Source organism: Phyllostomus hastatus, unplaced genomic scaffold (assembly GCF_019186645.2).
Source record: "Phyllostomus hastatus isolate PE091 unplaced genomic scaffold, TTU_PhHast_1.1 phas_scaffold_397, whole genome shotgun sequence".
Classification (NCBI taxonomy): Eukaryota; Metazoa; Chordata; class Mammalia; order Chiroptera; family Phyllostomidae; genus Phyllostomus; species Phyllostomus hastatus.
In genome coordinates this window covers 5032066-5051123 of record NW_025334029.1, presented here as the reverse complement: position 1 = coordinate 5051123, position 19058 = coordinate 5032066, and the positions used below count along the sequence as shown (strand labels likewise).

The window sequence follows — 19058 nt, the reverse complement described above, 5'->3', positions numbered from 1 at the left end:
GTTGAAATCTGAATTTTGGCATTTATTAGCTGAATGTTTTTAGCAAGTTAGTGTATCTCTTGGCCACATTTACCTATAAAGTAGGGATGATTAAAGATAATGGACTTATATTACTTGGTGTGGTGCCTGTCACATGGTAGCTAGAAAACAATGGAAGTTATTATTATAGCAAAGGATTACTTAGTATTTGGAACACATAGCTGTGCTATGCAACAATAGTGGCTCACTATGCTCTGGCATGCAGTTATAGGTCTTTCTGTTTGTACCTATAAGGAGGCATTTTTTTGGCTGTTCATGGGATAAGACACCTCACTACATGACTGAAATCCAAATCCCTAGAGAGAAAAGACACTAGTCAGTAACTGTGCACATAATACACAGCTGTATATTATAATGTATTTACTTACAATACAATCTAGTTATTAAAAACATATAATCTAGTTCTTAAAAACATAACTATCAAGCAGTCTGTTACTATGCTTAGATTATATTGAGATTTATGAGTATCTGTTCAACTATATTCCTAAACGCCAAGCTTATACCTAAAATGCATAGAGTAGACACTAAATAAAAGTCTGATACTATAACAACATGGAAGCAAGAATACAAACAAAGCAGAATAATTACAAGTTAGATGAGACCTTGCTGCTCTTTGTCCCTGTATAGAGGGAATTCTGTAACTCTGACTGCCCTGACCCAACAGAAAACAGAAAATGGCACACTGAGAAGAATCAGCCAGCTCCTGATGAAGGGCACCCACAGTCTAATGAGGTTACATGCCACGTTCTCCCTGAATGACAGGTTCAAAGTCAGATAACCCAGCAGGCCAAACTGGAAGATCCAGGAATAGGAAAATTAGCTTCCCTCTCTAGAAAAACTAAGTTATCACTATCTAAACATCATTAAATACTTAAGACTTCTCAAAGGTCCATTCTAAATCAAAACTCCGTGCCTATGGCCTCTGAGTATCTAAAATAGTTGAGCAGTAAATATATCAATCTATAAAGATGAATTCATTTACTATCTCCCTTTTGAGTGTATACTGAGTAACAGAAACTGTACTGCTCCCTAGGGACCACAGAGATTAAATAAGATGCAGACACTGCCCTCAGAGAGCTCAAGGCCTAGTTTGGGAGATAAGATACATGTACACAAATAGCCACAATGCTAGGGTACAAGTGCCAAAAGCCATTTTAAAAAGTGGAACAAAGTGGAACAGGCAAAGTGAAACAAGAAGTCATAGAAGAGCAAGATGATTTCCTATCAACGGGGTCACATGAAGTTTCTGTAGTGATGGTGACATTAAAGATGACCCTTAAAAATAGAATAATAGCAGTTAGGGATTAGCCTTCCATAAACAGGTAACAGTGACATCAGCTACACGTGTGGAAAAGCATGAGGGATTTTACATTTTTTTTAAAGTGGCCCAGGTTTAAGATAAGGTGGCAGGAGAATTTCCAGAGAAGTACCCCAGGGCTTGGATCAGGGTGACTGTGTTTCATGGAATACATTTTTAAGAAGAGGAATTCAATGAGAGAATAATGGTTTATGAAGATTCATTTAGAAGCTCTGAGTCCTCTCCATGAATGGGTGTAGAGGGCTAAAATTCTGTGCCTCTGTACCTCTAAGTGTCTAAATAGGCGCAGAGGGCTACATGTATTCCTTGGAATCATGGAGGCTAATGTTTTAGTGCAAGTGAGAGGCTATGAGGTTCTAAAAGTGGAGAATGACTAGGGTGGAAAGCAAAAGAAGGATATGAGCCACTGGGGAAGAATCAAAATGACTCAGAATTAGACTCAACTATCTGGGAAAATGGTGGTCCCACCAAGAGATGTGAAGAACATAAGAGGAGGTTTTGGAGGAAGATTAACATTGTCAATTTTACACACACTGGGCTTGAGGTTATGATAAATTATTCAAGAACAGATATCCAAGAGGCAGCTGGAAATACAGAACTGGAAGAGATCCCAAAGGCTCCTCAAACTCAAAATGTCCAGAAATAAACAAGTGATGTTTCTTTCTCCAAACTACATCTTCCTATCTCTATGACTAGCATTCCATCTATCCAGTTACCAAAGCTGGAAACATAGGAGTCATCCTTGTCATCCCCTTTCTCCGTTATCCTTTTTTCCCCTTCTATTATTCTTAATCCAATCTCTTATGTTAACCACTTAAATCAATCTCAAATCTGTTAACCTCTATCCACCTCTAACAGCAATTTCACTAGACCACTGGATTAGGCACAGTGGTCTCTTTGTAGCTACTATTATTCCACTTACAATCTGCCCTCCACACAACAGCCTGGGTGATCTTTTACAAAAGTAAATTTGAGGTTATCATTCCTCTATTTAAGCCACTTCTGAAGCTTCTCACTGTTCACCTCTAAACACCTAAGCCTGTAGCAGAGTCTACAAGGCCTAGGGTTTCTGGTCATGCCCACCTTTCCAACTCCCATGTCACTGCTTTCCTGGACCCCAATACAGCCCTGTCATTTTTCATGATCCCTTTGGTCTCAGGGCCTCTCACATGCTGTTTTCTCAGCTTATTCTTTCCAACCCAGCCCCTGCTCAGATCAATGTAATTCCTACTCATTCTTCAGACTATAGGGTCAAACATCATTTTTTCAGAATAATTTTGCAGGCTTCTTAAACAGTTGTGCCCCTGTACTACTCCCATGTAACACTTATCAGAGCTTGTGGTTACATACTGGTATGATATCCGATTAACATCTGTCAGTCCATCAGAACTAAAGCTTTATAAGGAAGAGACTGTGTCTGCTGTATGCACAACTACAGCCTAGCACCTGGCACAGGGCTTGACACACAACAGGAGTTGAATAGAAGATGAAAGATCGTTACTGGAGCTATGGAATTGGAAAGCAACGGACAATTAAGACGGGGTAAGGACAGAACTCTGGGGAAGTAAGAATGTATGAAGGAAAAGAATGAAATGCAATAAAGGCAAGAGACAGAAAAAAGTAGAAGAGCCAAGAATGCATGGAGAAAATTACAAGGGAAGGAAGGAGTAATCAACAATACCCATAGCAGCACAGAAGTTAAAAAGTTGAGGAATCAACCAAGACCACTGGAACTGAGCAGTAAAAGAGTAGTTTCAATAGAGAACAGAAGCCCACAAGAAGTAAAGGAAGTAATAGATTGAAAGTGGAAGCAGCATGTACGAACAATTTTTTAAAAGAAGTCTGACAAAGAAGGGGAAGAAGGAGAGTAAAATAAGGGTAGAAGGGATACAAGAAGGTATTTTAAAATAAAGAGACTGGAGCAGGTCTGTAGGGTAGGCAACAGGGGAGGAGCCAATGAAAACCAAAAATATAAAAAAAAAACAGAAAAGTAACAGGGCATTAAGGCTCTACAGGAAATAAAAGGAGAACAGAGAAAAAGGTTCAAATAGAACAAATAAACAAATCAGAAATGAAAGAAGAGAGATAACAACTGATACCACAGAAATACAAAGGATTGTAAGAAATTACTACAAACAACTATATGCCTACAAATTTGAAAACCTGGATGAAATGGACAAATTTCTAGAAAAAATACAATCTTCCAAAACTCAATGAAGAAGAAGCAGAAAGCCTGAATAGACCAGTAACAGCTGACGAAATTGAAACGGCAATCGAAAAACTCCCAACACACAAAAGCCATGGACAAGATGGTTTCACAGGAGAATTTTACAAAACATTTAAGGAACAGCTAACCCATATCCTTCTCAAGCTATTCCAAAAACTCCAAGAAGAGGGGAGACTCCCAAACTTTTTATGGAGCTACCGTCAACCTAATCCCAAATCCAGATAAAGACACAGCAGAGAAAGAAAACTACAGGCCAATATCGCTGATGAACATAGATGCTAAAATCCTCAACAAAATATTGGCAAACACATCCAGCAATCCAGTAAAATGATCATATACCGTGACCAAGTGGGATTCATCCCAGGGATGCAAGGATGGTACATTATTTGCAAAGCAATAAATGTAATATATATCGCATAAACAAAAGGAAAGACAAAAATCACATGATCATAGCAATAGATGTGGAAAAAGCATTTGATAAGGTACAGCACCCATTTATGATAAAAACACTCTACAAAGTGAGAGGGAGCATCCTCAACATGATAAAGGCCATACAGGAGAAACCTACAGCCAACATCATACTCAACAGACAAACACTAAAAGCTTTCCCACTAAGATCAGGAACAAGACAAGGATGTCTGCTTTCACCACTTCTATTCAACATAGTATTGGAAGTCCTAGCCACAGCAATCAAACAAGGAAAAGAAACGAAAAGCATCCAAATTGGAAAGGAGGAAGCAAAACCGTCACTGTTTGCAGCTGATATGATAGTGTATGTAGAAAACCCTATAGACTCCACCAAAAAAACTACTCAACCTAATAAGCAAATTTGGCAAAACAGCAGGATTCAAAGTCAATATTCAGGAATTGAAGGCATTTTTGTACACCAACAGTGAAATATCAGAAAGAGAAATCAGGGGAAAAAAAATCCCATTTGCTATAGCAACAAGAAAAATAAAGTACCTAGGAATAAACCTCACCAAGGAGGTGAAAGACCTGTACTCAGAAAACTTCACAACACTGAAGAAAGAAATTAAGGAAGACACAAATAAATGGAAGCATGTACCGTGTTCATGGATTGGAACAATTAACATCATCAAAATGTCCTTACTACCCAAAGCAATTTATAGATGCAGCACAATTGCTATTAAAACACCAATGACGTATTTCACAGGTATAGAACAAACATTTCAAAAATTTGTATGGAACCATAAACAACCTCAAATTGCCACAGGAATTTTGAGAAAGAACAAAGAAGGAGGGATCACAATACCTGATATGAAATTGTATTACAAGGCCAAGTTAATCAAAACAGTCTGGTACTGGCATAAGAACCGACACATAGTCCAGTGGAACAGAACAGAGAGCCCAGATAAACCCAAGTCTCTATGGTCAATTAATATTCAACAAAGGGGAAGAAGCATAAAATGGAGTAAAAATAGCCTCTTCAACAAATGGTGTTGGGAGATCTGGACAGCCTCATGCAAAAAACAAACAAACAAACAAAAAACTCGATCATCATACACAAAAATAACTTACTAACTTACATCATACACAAAAATAAATTCGCGGTGGATAAAAGACTTATATATATGTCATAGCACCATAAAAGTCCTAGAGGAGACCATGGGCAGGAAAATCTCAGACTTTCCATGCAGCAACATTTTCACTGATATGTCCCCTAGAGCCAGGGACATAAAAGAACAAATAAGCAAGTGGGACTGCATCAAAATAAAAGGCTTCTACACAGCTAAAGGAAACAGCATTAAAAATGAAAAGAGAACCAATCGTATGGGAAATTATATTTGCAAATGATACCTCAGACAAGGGTTTGATCTCTAAAATATATAAAGAACTCACACAACTCTACTCCAGGAAGGAAAAAAAAATCAAAAATGGGCAAAGGACCTGAACAGACACTTCTTCAAGGAGGTCATACGGACATACAGAGGGCCCAGAGACATATGAAAAGATGTTCAGCATCACTAGCCATCAGAGAGACGCAAGTTTAACCATAATATGATATACCACTTCACACTGGTCAGAATGGCCATCATTACTAAATCAACAAACAACAAAGGTCGGAGAGGATTATGGAGAAAAGGAAACCCTAGTGCACTGTTGGTGGGAATGCAGACTAGTGCAGCCACTGTGGAAAACAGTATGGAATTTCCTCAGAAAACCAAAAATGAAATTGCCTTTTGACCCAGCGATACCACTATTGGGATTATACCCTAAGAATCCTGAAACCCCAATTCAAAAGAATCTATGCACCCCAAAATTCTCAGCAGCACAATTTATAATACCAAGTGCTGGAAGCAACCTAAGTGCCTATCAGTAAATGAATGGATCAAAAACCTATGATACACTTTACACGATGGAGTGCTATGCAACAGAAAAAAAAAGAAAGAAAGAAGTATCTCCTACCCTTTGCAACAGCATAGATGGAACTGGAGAGTATTATGCTAAATGAAATAAGCCAGTGAGTGAAAGACAAATACCCTATGATCTCACCTGTAAGTGGAACCTAATCAATAAAACAAACAAGCAAGCAAAATACAATCGGAGACACTAAAATAAAGAAGAAACTGACAGTAACCAGAGAGGCAGGGGGAGACGGAAAATGGAGGAAAATAGGGGAAGGGTCATCAAGGAACATGTATAAAGTACACATGGACAAAGCCAAAGGGGGTGGGCTCAAGGGTGAGAGGCAGGCATGTGAGGGGAAGGGGGCATGGTGGGGTGAAAATGGAGACAACTGTACTTGAACAACAACGAAGAAAAGGCTCAAGTAGAGGGATTCACTTTGGACACGTTGTGTAGTTCCTTCCTCTCAGATGGGAGAACAGGAGGAATGGATGGGTGAAAACAGACATACGCCATCAGGCGCTGAAGGGAATTTATAGGAAATCCATAAGAATGACTTTTAACTTATGAACATAGCAAGAGATGAGATCAACTAAAGAACAGCGAGGGTTTGTTATTGATGCAGCGGGGTATGTAATGAGAATTCGAGGTTAAAAGAATTGCCAGAGCAGTGATGAGACCCTTTCTGAGTCCTAAAAGCCTGAACTTGTAGTGGAAATAATTAATTAAATGCACTATGTAACTTTCGACAGGAGGGCTCAGTAGCCCCCAGAGACTCACATTTGGGGATTAGCAAACTGGGATCCCTTAGGACAATGGGACCTAAGGGATTAGCATGAATTGTTTTAAACTGAAAAACAGCATTCATTTTGCCTCAGCAATATAAGATGATTTAAGACTGAAGCTTAAAATACCTATAGTGTGGATCCCGTGTTCCTTCCCACTGATATTCTTACCTACAGATACACTAGGATATTTTATTATTTCAGTCTTTTAAAAATTATTTCACCTCCTTTAAAGAAAAGAGGTACCAAATCCACTAGACAGAAGAACCAAAAAAAAAAAAAAAAAGGAACAATCTTGAAAAGTTCCCAATGTATTTTCCTGAAAAGAAAAATACTACAGGAATCATCTTTGTTCATACTTGTAATTAAGAGGTGGGGCCTTCCCTCTGGGAAAAAATTCAGGTCTGGCCTTGAAATGTCCACAATGGAATGTAAACTTTGCCTCCCTTCTGGGTGGTATCGAGGGCTTACAGCTGAAATTGCAGCCAATTAGAGAGATCATGGAATCTCAGTGCTGCCACACTTGTTAGATGCCCAGCTCTCATGTGGCATCTGTCTAAAGCTCATTTCATAACCAGGTATTTGAGAGTCTGATGGACATGCAGGCTATCCAGTCATCTAGATTCTCCAAGACATGCCTCTGAACTGGTAAACCATCAAAAAGCAAAGTAAACAGACTTGTTCTTCTGGTGCCTTATAGAAATACCTTTGCTGAATAAAAGTTAATGTGTGGGACTTTTGGCCAAGATGGAGACATAGGTAGATGCACTGTGCCTCCTCGCACGACCAAATTAGGGACAACAAAAATTTAGAAACAAACAAACAAACAAATAAAACAACCAGAACTGAGAGAAAATTGAACTGTACAGAAGTCTGACAACCAAAGAGTTAGACACATTCATCAGGTCTGGTGGCGGGGCAGAATCGGGCGCTGGGCAAAGAGGGGTAGCAGCAAAGTCTTGCGGACCCAGTGCACAAGGCAGTGGCCCGGCACACAAGGCAGAGGCTGGTGGAGTGGGCAGACCCAGTGAGCCGTGCAGGGCAGCTGGCTGACCGAGCAGTCCCACATTCGCACACAGACAAACCAGGCGAAGTTGGGGAGCAAGACAGACCACGCAGCTCAGGGCCTCAGCTCGGTGGGAAATAAAGCCTCAAAACACCGATTAAAAACACCTGTGGGGGTTGAGGTGCCGGGAGAGATTTCCAGCCTCACAGGAGAGTTCGTTGGAGAGACCCACAGGGTCCTAGAACATATACAAGCTCACGCACACGGGAATCAGCACCAGAAAGAACCCGTTTGCTTGGGGGAAGTGGCGGAAGGGACTGAAATCCGAGAGACAGCGGAGTGCCATAGATTCCCCTCGCACCCACCCCCACAGACAGTATCACAACCCAGTGACCTGGGCTGACCCGCCCTGGTAACAACCTAAGGCTCTACCCCTCATATGTAACAGGTATGACAAGACCAAAAAAAAAAAAAAAAAGCCCAAACAGAAGAACAGATCAAAGCCCCAGAGCAAATTCTTTTAAGCGATGAAGAGATAGCCAAACTATCAGATACACAGTTCAAAGCACTGGTGATCAGGGCACTCAGAATTGGTTGAATTTGGTCTCAAATTAGATGAAAAAATAAAGGCTATGCTAAGTGAAATAAAGGAAAACACACAGGGAACCAATAGTGATGGGAAGAAAACTGGGACTCAAATCAATGGAGTGGACCAGAAGGAAGAAAGAAATAACCAAACAGAAAAGAATGAAGAAACAAGAATTCAAAAAATTGAGGAGAGGCTTAGGAACCTCCAGAACATCTTGAAACATTCCAGCATCCGAATTATAGGGGTACCAGAAGGGGAAGAGGAAGAGCAACACGTGGAAAAGTTATTTGAACAAATAATAAAGGAGAACCTCCCCAATCTGGCAAAGGAAATAGACTTCCAGGAAGCCCAGGAAGCTCAGAGAGTCCCAAAGAAGTTGGACCCAAGAAGGAACACACCAAGGCATATCAGAATTACATTACCCAAGATTAAAATTAAGGAGATAATTCTAGAAGCAGCAAGAGAAAAGGAGACAGTTACCTACAAAGGAGTTCCCATCAGACTGTCAGCTGATCTCTCAAAAGAAACCTTACAGGCAAGAAGGGGCTGGAAAGAAGTATTCCAAGTCATGAAAGGCAAGGATCTACATCCAAGATTGCTCTATCCAGCAAAGCTTTTATTTAGAATGGAAGGGCAGGTAAAGCACTTCTCTGATAAGGTCAAGTTAACGGAGTATATCATCACCAAGCCCTTATTTTATGAAATGTTAAAGGGGCTTATCTAAGAAAAAGAATATAAAAAATATGTATAGTAAAATGACAGCAAACTCACAATTATTAACAACCACACCTAAAGCAAAACCAAAAACAAACTAAACAAACAACTAGAACAGGAGCAGAACCACAGAATGGAGATCACATGGAGGGTTAGCAACAGGGGAGTGGAGGTGGAGGGGTGGGGGAAGGTACAGAGAATAAGTAGCATAGATGGTAGGTAGAAAACAGACAGGGGGAAGGCTAGAATAGTATGGGAAATGTAGAAGCTAAAGAACTTATGACACATGGACATGAACTAAGAGGAGAATGTGGGTGGGAGGGGGTGTGCAGGGTGGAGGGGAATGAAGCGGGGAAAATGGGACAACTGTAATAGCATAACAAATAAAATTAAATTAAAAACAAAAAACAAAAAAAAAAAGTAATGTGTGGCCCTGGCTGACATGGCTTAGTGGACTGAGTGCAGGAATGTGAAGCAAAGGGTCGCCAGTTTGATTCCCAGTCAGGGCACATGCCTGGGTTGCGGGCCTGGTCCCTAGTAGGGGCATGCGATAGACAATCACACATTGCTGTTTTGCTTCCTCTCTTTCTCCCTCCCTCCCCCTCTCTCTAAAAATAAATAAATAAAATCCTAAAAAACAAGTTAATGTGTGTTCTGTCTTTATAGAGGGCCTTGAACAGTATTCAAGAATCTTTGGATGATACTCTGCCTGAAGAACTGAATCACTATGTTCCTATCTTTTAGAGAAAACCCTAACCACAAGTTTGTCCTTGAATTTAATCCAGGAAGGCCGTACTATTTCTGAGTTATCACTGGAAAATAAAAACTATATATATAACACTTTTCTCATCTCATCAGCAGTCCTAATTCTAGAACCAAATTATACTGCCAAGGGCTGTAAACTACTTATTTGGAAGGCTTAAAAGCCTCCATTCCTTTAGCTTCCTATACATCCCCTACATTCCATTCCATTTTTAAAAGAGGTATACGGAATGACCAAGAATGAGAATTACTAACTTTCAGATGGAGATTACCTTTGAAGTGAAGGCGGGATGGGATTTCTTCAGCTGGGTGGTAGATCCATAGGTGGCTACGTTATCCTTTTTTTTTTAATAAAAACAATCACATAGCATTTATTGTTGTCTGGCAATAACAAAAGGGTACTCAAAACAATATGAATGAATGTTCAAGACTATGTACAACAAAGAACACCTAAAAAACACAAACTGTATTGCTCCTCAACAATTTTTCATTAGTCATTTCTAGTTGGAGACACTTTGGAGGAGAGTAATACCTCCTTTCAGCATGATCCGACCTAGTTGTTTTCTTGACTTTGTTTTAGAATGAATCTCTTCTGCATCATCTAATACAAGGTTCATGTGTTCATCAAAACCAACGATATAGCCCTCTATCCGCATATTCACTTGCTCATAAAGCCACACCTGAATCTGAGATCTATTTTGTAAGTATCTGAAGATAAGGTTGATGGGCTGCACCATCACCTTCTGCACTTTCTGGCCCTGGCCACGATACGCCATGGTGGAAGCTCTGTTATCCTTTATAAACTGTCTTAAATATTTCAAAATAATTTTTCAAAGTGTGTGTGTGGTAGGGTGGTGAATGACATTCTAGGTGGAGAAAATGGACTGAAGGAAAGTCCAGAGGGGAGAAAGCATAGGGCTTGATTAGGGAACATGCCTGATCAAGAGTGTGGGGTGGAGTTCAAAGATCTGCTAGAGGTGGAATATAGAGGGTAGAGAGAGGAGTGGGGAATGGAAGGCAATGAAGCTGTATACACATTACATTATATGACATATCAGATGTGTACTTCAGGAAAGGAAGTCAGGTTACAGCATGGTATGGTGAATTACGGTAGGTGAGTTAGACGTGGGTTACAGAAGACTATAAATACTTGGCTAAGGAATCTGCAATGAGGGGGGAAATCATCCAATGAGAGTTTCTGAGGGGAGACACACGATGGTGGCAGAGTAAGTAGAAGCTACACTAACCTTCTCCCACGACAAAACTAGTTATAACTAAATTATAGAAAAATCATCCTGAATAACCAAATGAACACTAGCAGGAGAGAAGCTTTATAACCAAGGACAGACAGAGAGTTACTGAGCCAGTGGTATGATAAGATTGTGAGAATGTTTTAGGGAGCTAGCAAGAATGGAGTGGAAGAAGTTATTACAATGGCCTGGGAGATAGGGGCTGGTGATGAGACCTTGGACAGGGGTGAGGCAAAAGGACTTGAAAGAACTGAGAAAATGTGAAGACTGCAGAAAAAGTTAGAGAAGTGACTCCAAGGGCAACTAGAAGATAAGTAGCCCCATCAAGAGAAACAAGAAGGCCAAAAGAAGGAACTGGGAAAGGAGAAAGAGCTGAAGAATTTCAGTTTGGCCATGTGCCTGGGCTGCCAGGTGGAAAGTCAAGGGATCTCCAACAAGTAGTAAGAAATGAGAAACTGGGGACAGAAGAAGATCAGCACTAGAAAACAAAGGCAAGAGTGGGGTGAGGGGTGGGGGAGGACTAGGGAATGTACTAGGTAGCAGCGTCTCTTTGCCTGTCAGCTGTTGTCACATGGGATAAGAATGTGTGGGAAAAGGGTTGGTAAATTCAAGGAGCTTTGCTAACATGTGGTGTTAGGTGTATACAGAGAAGTGAATGAAACCAGGGAGTAAATGAAGCCATGGGGCAAAGTTTGAATACGGAGAAGTGTGCTGAGGACTGGGAGCTGGCAAATCTTCTACCAGAAGGTAGAAGGAAGAGCAAGAGAGACAAATCAGACTGGCATCACCACATAATCTGTTCTACCTAGGCTCCCAGTACCTCCTAATGGCCACCCTCCACAGTCTCAGTTCATTCTTTTTGTTTGTTGTTTAAACCCTGCAACATTTCACACCATGCTTCACTCTCTTATTTCTTGAGATTTTTCTCTTCTACCAGCTTCCACCAAAGCCTTCTCTCAGATTTTCTATTGCTGCTTCTTTCTTTTCTCCAGTGGCTCTTCTCTCCACATCACAGAAAAATGTTCATGTCCCAGAGGGTTCTCCACCCAGCCCATATCTCTTCATGAGTAATCTTGTGAATGTACATGGTTTTTTACCAATACTTATATGCTAACTTCGGAAGCTTTAGAGTCACATTTCCGACTGCTTCCGATCTATTTCCACCTGGTAGTTATACTACTGTAAATCCACACATTCAGACTTCTTTTCCCCAGGGTTTGTCTCCAACATATTCCTTCTCCTATATCTAGTTCAGTGACTGGGAGCAGCTGCAATCATTTAAACAAAAAAAAAAAAAAGGAAAGAAAGAAACCCCACAGGAATCATTCTTGACTTGAGTCTTTTCTTCAACTCCCACCTCCAATGGCCACATGAATCCTCCTGAATTCCTGAATCTGTTGCGGCTGTTCCCCACTTTCTATTGCAACTGTGGCTGTATTAGGCACTTACTGCTTACCTGGAAAACTAAACTAACTTCCTGCCTCCAGTCTCTCCCTACCTAATCCATCATACATGCTGCAATGAGACTTCTCTTCCTGAAATACACATCTGATATGTCATTCTCCATGTATTGTGTATACAGCCTCATTGCCTCCCATTCCCCACTCATCCCTCTACCCTATGTATTCCAGCTCCAACAGATCACTAAGCCATTTCCACATTATATGGTGTTTTTCTATATTGTTACACATGTGATATGAAAACTCTCTACCTGATAAGCTCCTCCCACTTTCCCTCCAGTCCAGGAAATTGTTACCATTCTTCAAGACTCAGTTCAAATATTACCTCCTCTATAAAGCATTCTATGACTCATCACATGGTTAATCATCCTCTCCCTGTAACCTCACAGTATTATGCAACTACTGTAGTCTTTGCCACGTTATACCATGCTTACTCATCTCCATATCATTCAACTAGCATGGTGTTAGGTTCACCACAGGGCTCAATGAAAGTTTCTGGAATAAAGATATGAAAACATGAATGAACAAAGGGTCAATTTGTCCTTATTATTCTCCATAGTGCCTGAACCCAAAATGTTCCTGGAAGGGAATCTGGAAGCACTCTTCTGAGTATTACATGTCTAAAGTGTCCACTACTAAAGTTACAAGATCAACTTCAAGGCAAATTACTGCGCACCCTTAAGATTAAAAGGTGGTTATAAGTCTTCAAGATGTGGTCAAACCACAGTGACAATGCCTGTTCCCTCCCGAGTTCACTCATCAAATACACTTTTACTGAGCACTTACCATCTACTGGACACTGTGCCAAATAGGCACAGGGGACCAAAACGACTCACCATTAGTTATGACCACAGGCAAAGCAGCACATAAGACAGAATTCCTTCATTCAGCTCAGCCTGATTGAGCACCTTCATGTGCCACACTGTGTTCTATGTGTTGAGGGTACACTAGTAAAAGGATAGACAAGCACCCCTTGTCCCTCAGACAGATAAGGAACAAAAGCAGTGAAATATATAAAATAGGAGATAGTGGCAAGAGCTTAGGAGAAACAAATAAACATGGAAGGGAGAGAGGAAGAGTTGGGAAAGGATATTACAAGTTTAGATAGGGTGGCCAGGGAAGGTTTTATAACAAGTGTTAACACAGAGATGTGAAAAAAGGGCAGTGGGGACACAAAGAGGGAATATTTTCTTCAAAGGTAGCTGGAGAAGGCTTCATAGAGGACAGGATTTTTGAGGTGGGTTTTGAAGGATGGATAGCGTGCCAACAAGAGTTTTGGAACTGAGAGGTAAGTCAGTCAGCCTTGGTCTAAGGTGGATCACTTTGGAGGCAGCATATACGCCATAATGGTGGAGTTAGACCATGAAGGAGGGCCAGGTAGAAAGCTAATGTAACAATCTAAGGAAACAACCACTGTGCTTAGATAGCTGACTCCGAGTCAGACCTCACACTTTACATATCTGAAACAAACTGGTGTCCACTTCAAAATGCCAATGAAATGATAGCTCTTTGTCAAACACACATAAATTCACATTTTGCTTCAGAATCTATAATTGATGCGCTTATTTAGGACTTGAAGTAGGAAACACTATGGGGACTATGCTTTTAGGCTTCTACATAACCACTTAAATGGCTTTCTTTATATGTCTTCTCCCATTAGCTGCTTCCTTTTACACTTGGACTAAGTGCTGTGGTCAATCAGTCAAAATGTTTATGTAAAACTTAGTGGAAGAAGAAAAAAGTTAGAAGTCAGTGTCAAATGGGCATTTTATTCACCCATTTAGCCCTAATACCCACCTTCTAGGGTGCCATATGGAAACAAAATAAAGCTAAGTGTTAAAGCTAAGTGGTAAGTGTTTTCCCAATTACAAAAGAATTACATGCTCCTTCCAAGTGGAAGGAAAAAAAACAAAGCATGCCTAATTCCATCCACTGTCCAAATACCCCCTTACTTAAAACGTTTGAGGTATTTCCTTCTAGACTCTTTCTATAGGTAGTTTTTTGTTTGTTTTACATCAATGAGATCACACATTATACACAATCATGTACAGCACCATGGTTTAAATAATTTTCCCAGTTCATCATCAATGACAGCATAAAATGAAACCAGGCATCTATGTGACCATTAGGTCACATTAAAGTCACATTGTGTGACTTTAGGTCAACAAGTCTAAACTCTCAGAAGTGAAGACACCATAACACTTGTATTAATTCTAAAATTTTGATGATTTTCCACTACATTAGCACAAAAATATCTCAATCTGTCCCAATTTGACCCTTAGGAGCTATACAGTATAAGTCTAATCCCTGCTCTACAGAAGGCACTTGGAATATTCCAAGGTACCTCTGTCATGTCTCCCTTCGTCTTCTTTTCTTCACAGGAAAGATCGACATTTATTTCAATCACTGCTCATACTGCAGGCCCTGTACTAGCATGGTTCCCTTTGTCTGAATTCTCTCTAGTCTGTCAGTTTCCTTCTTAAAATATGACATCTGGCTTTGAACATGACATTTCAGACAGGCTGCCATCTCATTTTGTTTGGCTGTTATACTTTTCTTAATTCAGCCTACAGGTCTATTAATTTTTTAATCAATCATGTCCTATTACTGGATCAAATAAGCATAGACCCCAATTAAGACAACCCCTTCCATCCTTTAATGATACAATTGTAAATGTCATTTATCCTAAACTTCCTATTACTAGTTTTACTTCAAAATCCTAGCCAATTAAAACTTTTCAACTCCGATTCTGTCATCTAGAACAATGGCTAGTTTGGTGTTTTTCACGTATTAGACACACACACTTGTACGTGCTTATTTGCACTGCATTAAAAATAGTGGAGACAAAGGGTCTGTATTACAAGATGTGAACCACCTTTCCTGGTTGGGATCAAAACTTTAATTCACAGTCTGTAACTTCATCTAAGTGCACCACCAAATTTCAGTCCATGTTTCTTTGTCAGGGTCTGTCATATACCTTGATTTAACTAAGACGATGAGAATAACACTCCCAATGCTTGCTTTCTTTTCTAGGTTAAATGAATAATTCTACAATTGCTGCCAATTATTCCCAAGGGTTGACATCCAGCTCATTGCTCTGTTAATTTCCAGACTCTGCATTTTGGAAGATGAGGAACATTTGTTCAGCTCCAAACTTACTTAGAAGCCAGAGTAGAGTCACATAAATGAAATACCCAAACTCAGGACCCTGTGGGTCTATGAGTACTATAGAAGTGGACTCCCACAACTAAGGAAACAAGAGTAATAAACAGCATTCTTCAGACTGTGGACACAATATCGAACATTAAAAAACATCAAGAGGCAAACTAATCTAGATTAGAACTGTCCTGAAGAAACTGCAGGATAAAAGCAATAAAACAAAAGTGAAATATGCCCAACAGTCTCGACGTCTCCTGTATATAAGTTACTGTTGAGCTCTCTTCTGTATACCCTGGACCTATTTACTACCCCTTGGTCCATCTTATCAAAATAAAGCTGTCCCTTCAGGCCAGCCTGGGCAATGACAACCCACCACATCTACCATAGGTCCTTTCATGACAGCCACAGTGCTACTCACTCCTTCTTTCCCTTCTGGAGAATATTGTCTCCATCTCATTGTTTTACCAATGGAACATTCTTTGAAATGCTGTGGCAAGCATTTCATGGCTGTGGGATGAAAAGGTAGAGTGACACTAAGCCACATTGTAGTCAGCTTAGTTCTAAACTGCTACCTGGTGTTTTGTAATTGAACACTTGGAAAGTTCTAGAGCAGTGAGCCTGAACTAGGGATTCACATCAGCATCCTACTCGGCAATATTTTAAAAATTACAACTGTGCCTGGACCACAGGACTGAAAGTTCTGATATAGTACATCTAAAGCATATGGTATTTTTTTTTAGACAAAGGGGAAGGGAGGAAGGAAGGGAGGGAGAAAAACATCAATGTGTGGTTGCCTCTCATGTGCCCTCTACTGGGGACCTGGCCCACAGCCCAGGCAGGTGCCCTGACTGGGAATTGAACTGGCGACCCTTTGGTTTGCAGGTTGGCGCTCAATCCACAGAGCCATGCCAGCCAGGGCAGGCATCTGGTATTTTTAAGTTCCACAGGTGGTTTTCCTCTGTGCTTCTGCTAAAGAACCACTGTTCTACACCTAATTTCTCCAAACTAGCAGATGGGTACAATTACCAACCCCCCTCCCCACTATTATGAGAGACAAAACTTCTTATTTTTTGATACACTCTATTCATATATATACAGGTGTTAGTAATAAGCTCTGCATAAGCCAAAAATTAAGACTTGAGAAGCAAATATATCACCCATGTTAATCTGATCCACAGTCAATCTTGCAAGGTAGAAGAAAAACAGTTTAGCATTATCTTTAACAGTTAGGGTCATCTTTATGGTCTTAGATTCTACTTACCATTTCCAAACTTCTTAAATAAAGACGATAATTTGTGATGTAAACTCTTCCCTTAATGGGGCCATTGAAAGGACATATGTAAATAACTTCTTTGTCTATTAAGATAAAAAAAGTACCCTAAAATAATGGAAATATATACCAAGATACACAACAAATGGTACTAATTTAATATCAACTCTGGCTAAGAATAACTACAATAAAAAATCACTGAAAAGATTGAAAGCAAGCAGTGGCAATGTTTCTACATTACAATGCTAGGTCCAGTGGGGCCCGTGAGAACTAGTGGGGCCACATGTCACCTCCAGGCACTAGTGGTGTTCCCTGAGCTTGCCCATGATGCTGTCACTACCTGTGGCAAGGTGATAACAGCTGGAGAGCAAAAGTGAATGGGGGTATTGCTGCTGCTACCTTCAGCAGGTTATAAAGGTAACTACTGAGCTACTTAAACCAGAGAACTGCAATTCCCATAGAACAGTCTCATGGACTAACCACCAGATAGGATTTGAGATTTACCAACCTCTAATCACACGAAAATTGTGATGTTCTTAATAAATGAATACCAGGAGTAGAGATGTTTGTATAGTCTACTTTTTTCTCTTTTAATAGTCCAGATGAGAGTTTAGCTAGATTTCAAATATTGAAGTAATATACAACAGATGGCCAAAAGACTAGTATATCTTTGGTAGAATCAAACATAAGGAGAAACTAAATTAGGAGAGTTATTATAAAAAAAGAAAAGGTCCTTCTTTTTTCTTCTATGGATGTCCTTGAATGTGTTGATGACTTGTAATTTTTTAAAACAAGTTTGAAATCCCTTTCTTCTCAGGTGCTAAATGAAAAATACCCAGTAAGGCTACCTCATGCTAATTCAGTTATTATTGAATTAATTCAGTTAAGGTTCTGGCACTGATACAGAGCACCAAAATATCATATATGAAGATCACCAAAAGTAACCTATCCTCTTTTCTCTTATCCAGAAATTGAAATGGTTTCAAGACTAGAATCCTGCTTGCAAATCTGTGGATATGAAATAGTTTCTCCTGGTTCATAGCTAACTAATTCGGGACCACATCTATGACCTTAATCTAATCAGCACCATGCCTTATCCATTTAAGCTAAACAACCAAGATCTTAGTCAATAAACCAAAAGGTTTCCTGAAACAATGGTAACTTTAGTATCACCACCAACTATATGGGAATCTGAGAGGGCATCAACCCTTAGGTAAAATGTGAAAGCCCACATAATTGGCCTTTGGCTTAGAAACTGTCAGATGCTTCTTTATTCTTAAACCAGAATAATCTGGTCCTTCCAAAGTAGATACTTACCTCTTAATATAAATTTATAATAAAAAAGTAAGTCAGCAATCAAATTGTTACATAAATACTACTAACATCAGTTATCTGGTAAATGAAACATATAAACCATTAAGGTCGATATTTCAAAGATAATACTGAGACTTAAGGCATATATCATTGACTATAAAACCTTAATATCATTTTGTTCTTATAACCTCAAACCACGAGAGCTTATCACTACAATAAGTAACTTTCAAGAGATAGTCCACATTTTTTCTAAAAGAATTCTGTCTTTGGTACACAGAAAAACATATAATTATGCTGGAGAGCATGAAGTTCTTGAACAAATTCTTTGATCAAGAAAGTAATGCACAGAGTTCGCTCTATATTAACACTTTTAAACAAAGCTAGCCTATTTGTCTAAATTTGACTTCTACAAATCATGAGGAATAGAAGCCACCTGACCCTGCTGGGCTCCCCATCAATTTATGCAAATACTAACTTCATAGGATCCTTACCAGTAATGCGAGTTTCTCCTGGAAGTCGAGGAACAGCCTCACCAAGATCACGATTGACTCCATCTCTGGAAGCCTGGAAATGAAAGAGTGGCATCAGAAGTAATGACATTACATTTGCCCACATTTTAAGAAACCTGGAACATAACAGACCAGAAATATACTTTTCAAATGAGAAATATTTACCATTATAGAACATTGGCACAGAAAGTTCAAACTAAAAAATACAGCTTACCCTCAAAATTAATTAGCTCTGATCATTGTTAGTCTGCAAATAATATCAACGCATTTATTTTGATAAAAAGTAAAC

The 19058-nt window shown here is 39.7% G+C and overlaps 2 protein-coding genes across 7 annotated transcripts in view; both read right to left on the bottom strand.

The window, feature by feature from the left end:
• The window catches only part of MTM1 (myotubularin 1), a 154586-nt gene that overhangs the window by 76772 nt on the left and 58756 nt on the right, over nt 1-19058 (bottom strand). For 4 of the 6 annotated variants that reach the window (XM_045820475.1, XM_045820479.1, XM_045820477.1 and 1 more), the window contains 3 exons: nt 18752-18824; nt 16938-17032; nt 10080-10145 (listed from right to left, as the gene is read on the bottom strand). In XM_045820475.1, coding sequence (XP_045676431.1) covers nt 10080-10145; nt 16938-17032; nt 18752-18824 — 234 coding nt within the window. The remainder of the gene's footprint in view (nt 1-10079; nt 10146-16937; nt 17033-18751; nt 18825-19058) is intronic. The other 2 variants (XM_045820480.1, XM_045820481.1) reach the window with 1 other exon arrangement.
• Nucleotides 10308-10583, bottom strand: LOC123807028 (small nuclear ribonucleoprotein E-like). The gene has a single exon (XM_045820484.1). The coding sequence runs from the start codon at nt 10581-10583 to the stop codon at nt 10308-10310; it is 276 nt and encodes a 91-aa protein (XP_045676440.1).

Coding starts and splice junctions, on each gene's coding strand:
- LOC123807028 (XM_045820484.1), bottom strand. CDS start 10,583: ATGGCGTATCGTGGCCAGGGCCAGAAAGTGCAGAAGGTGATGGTGCAG.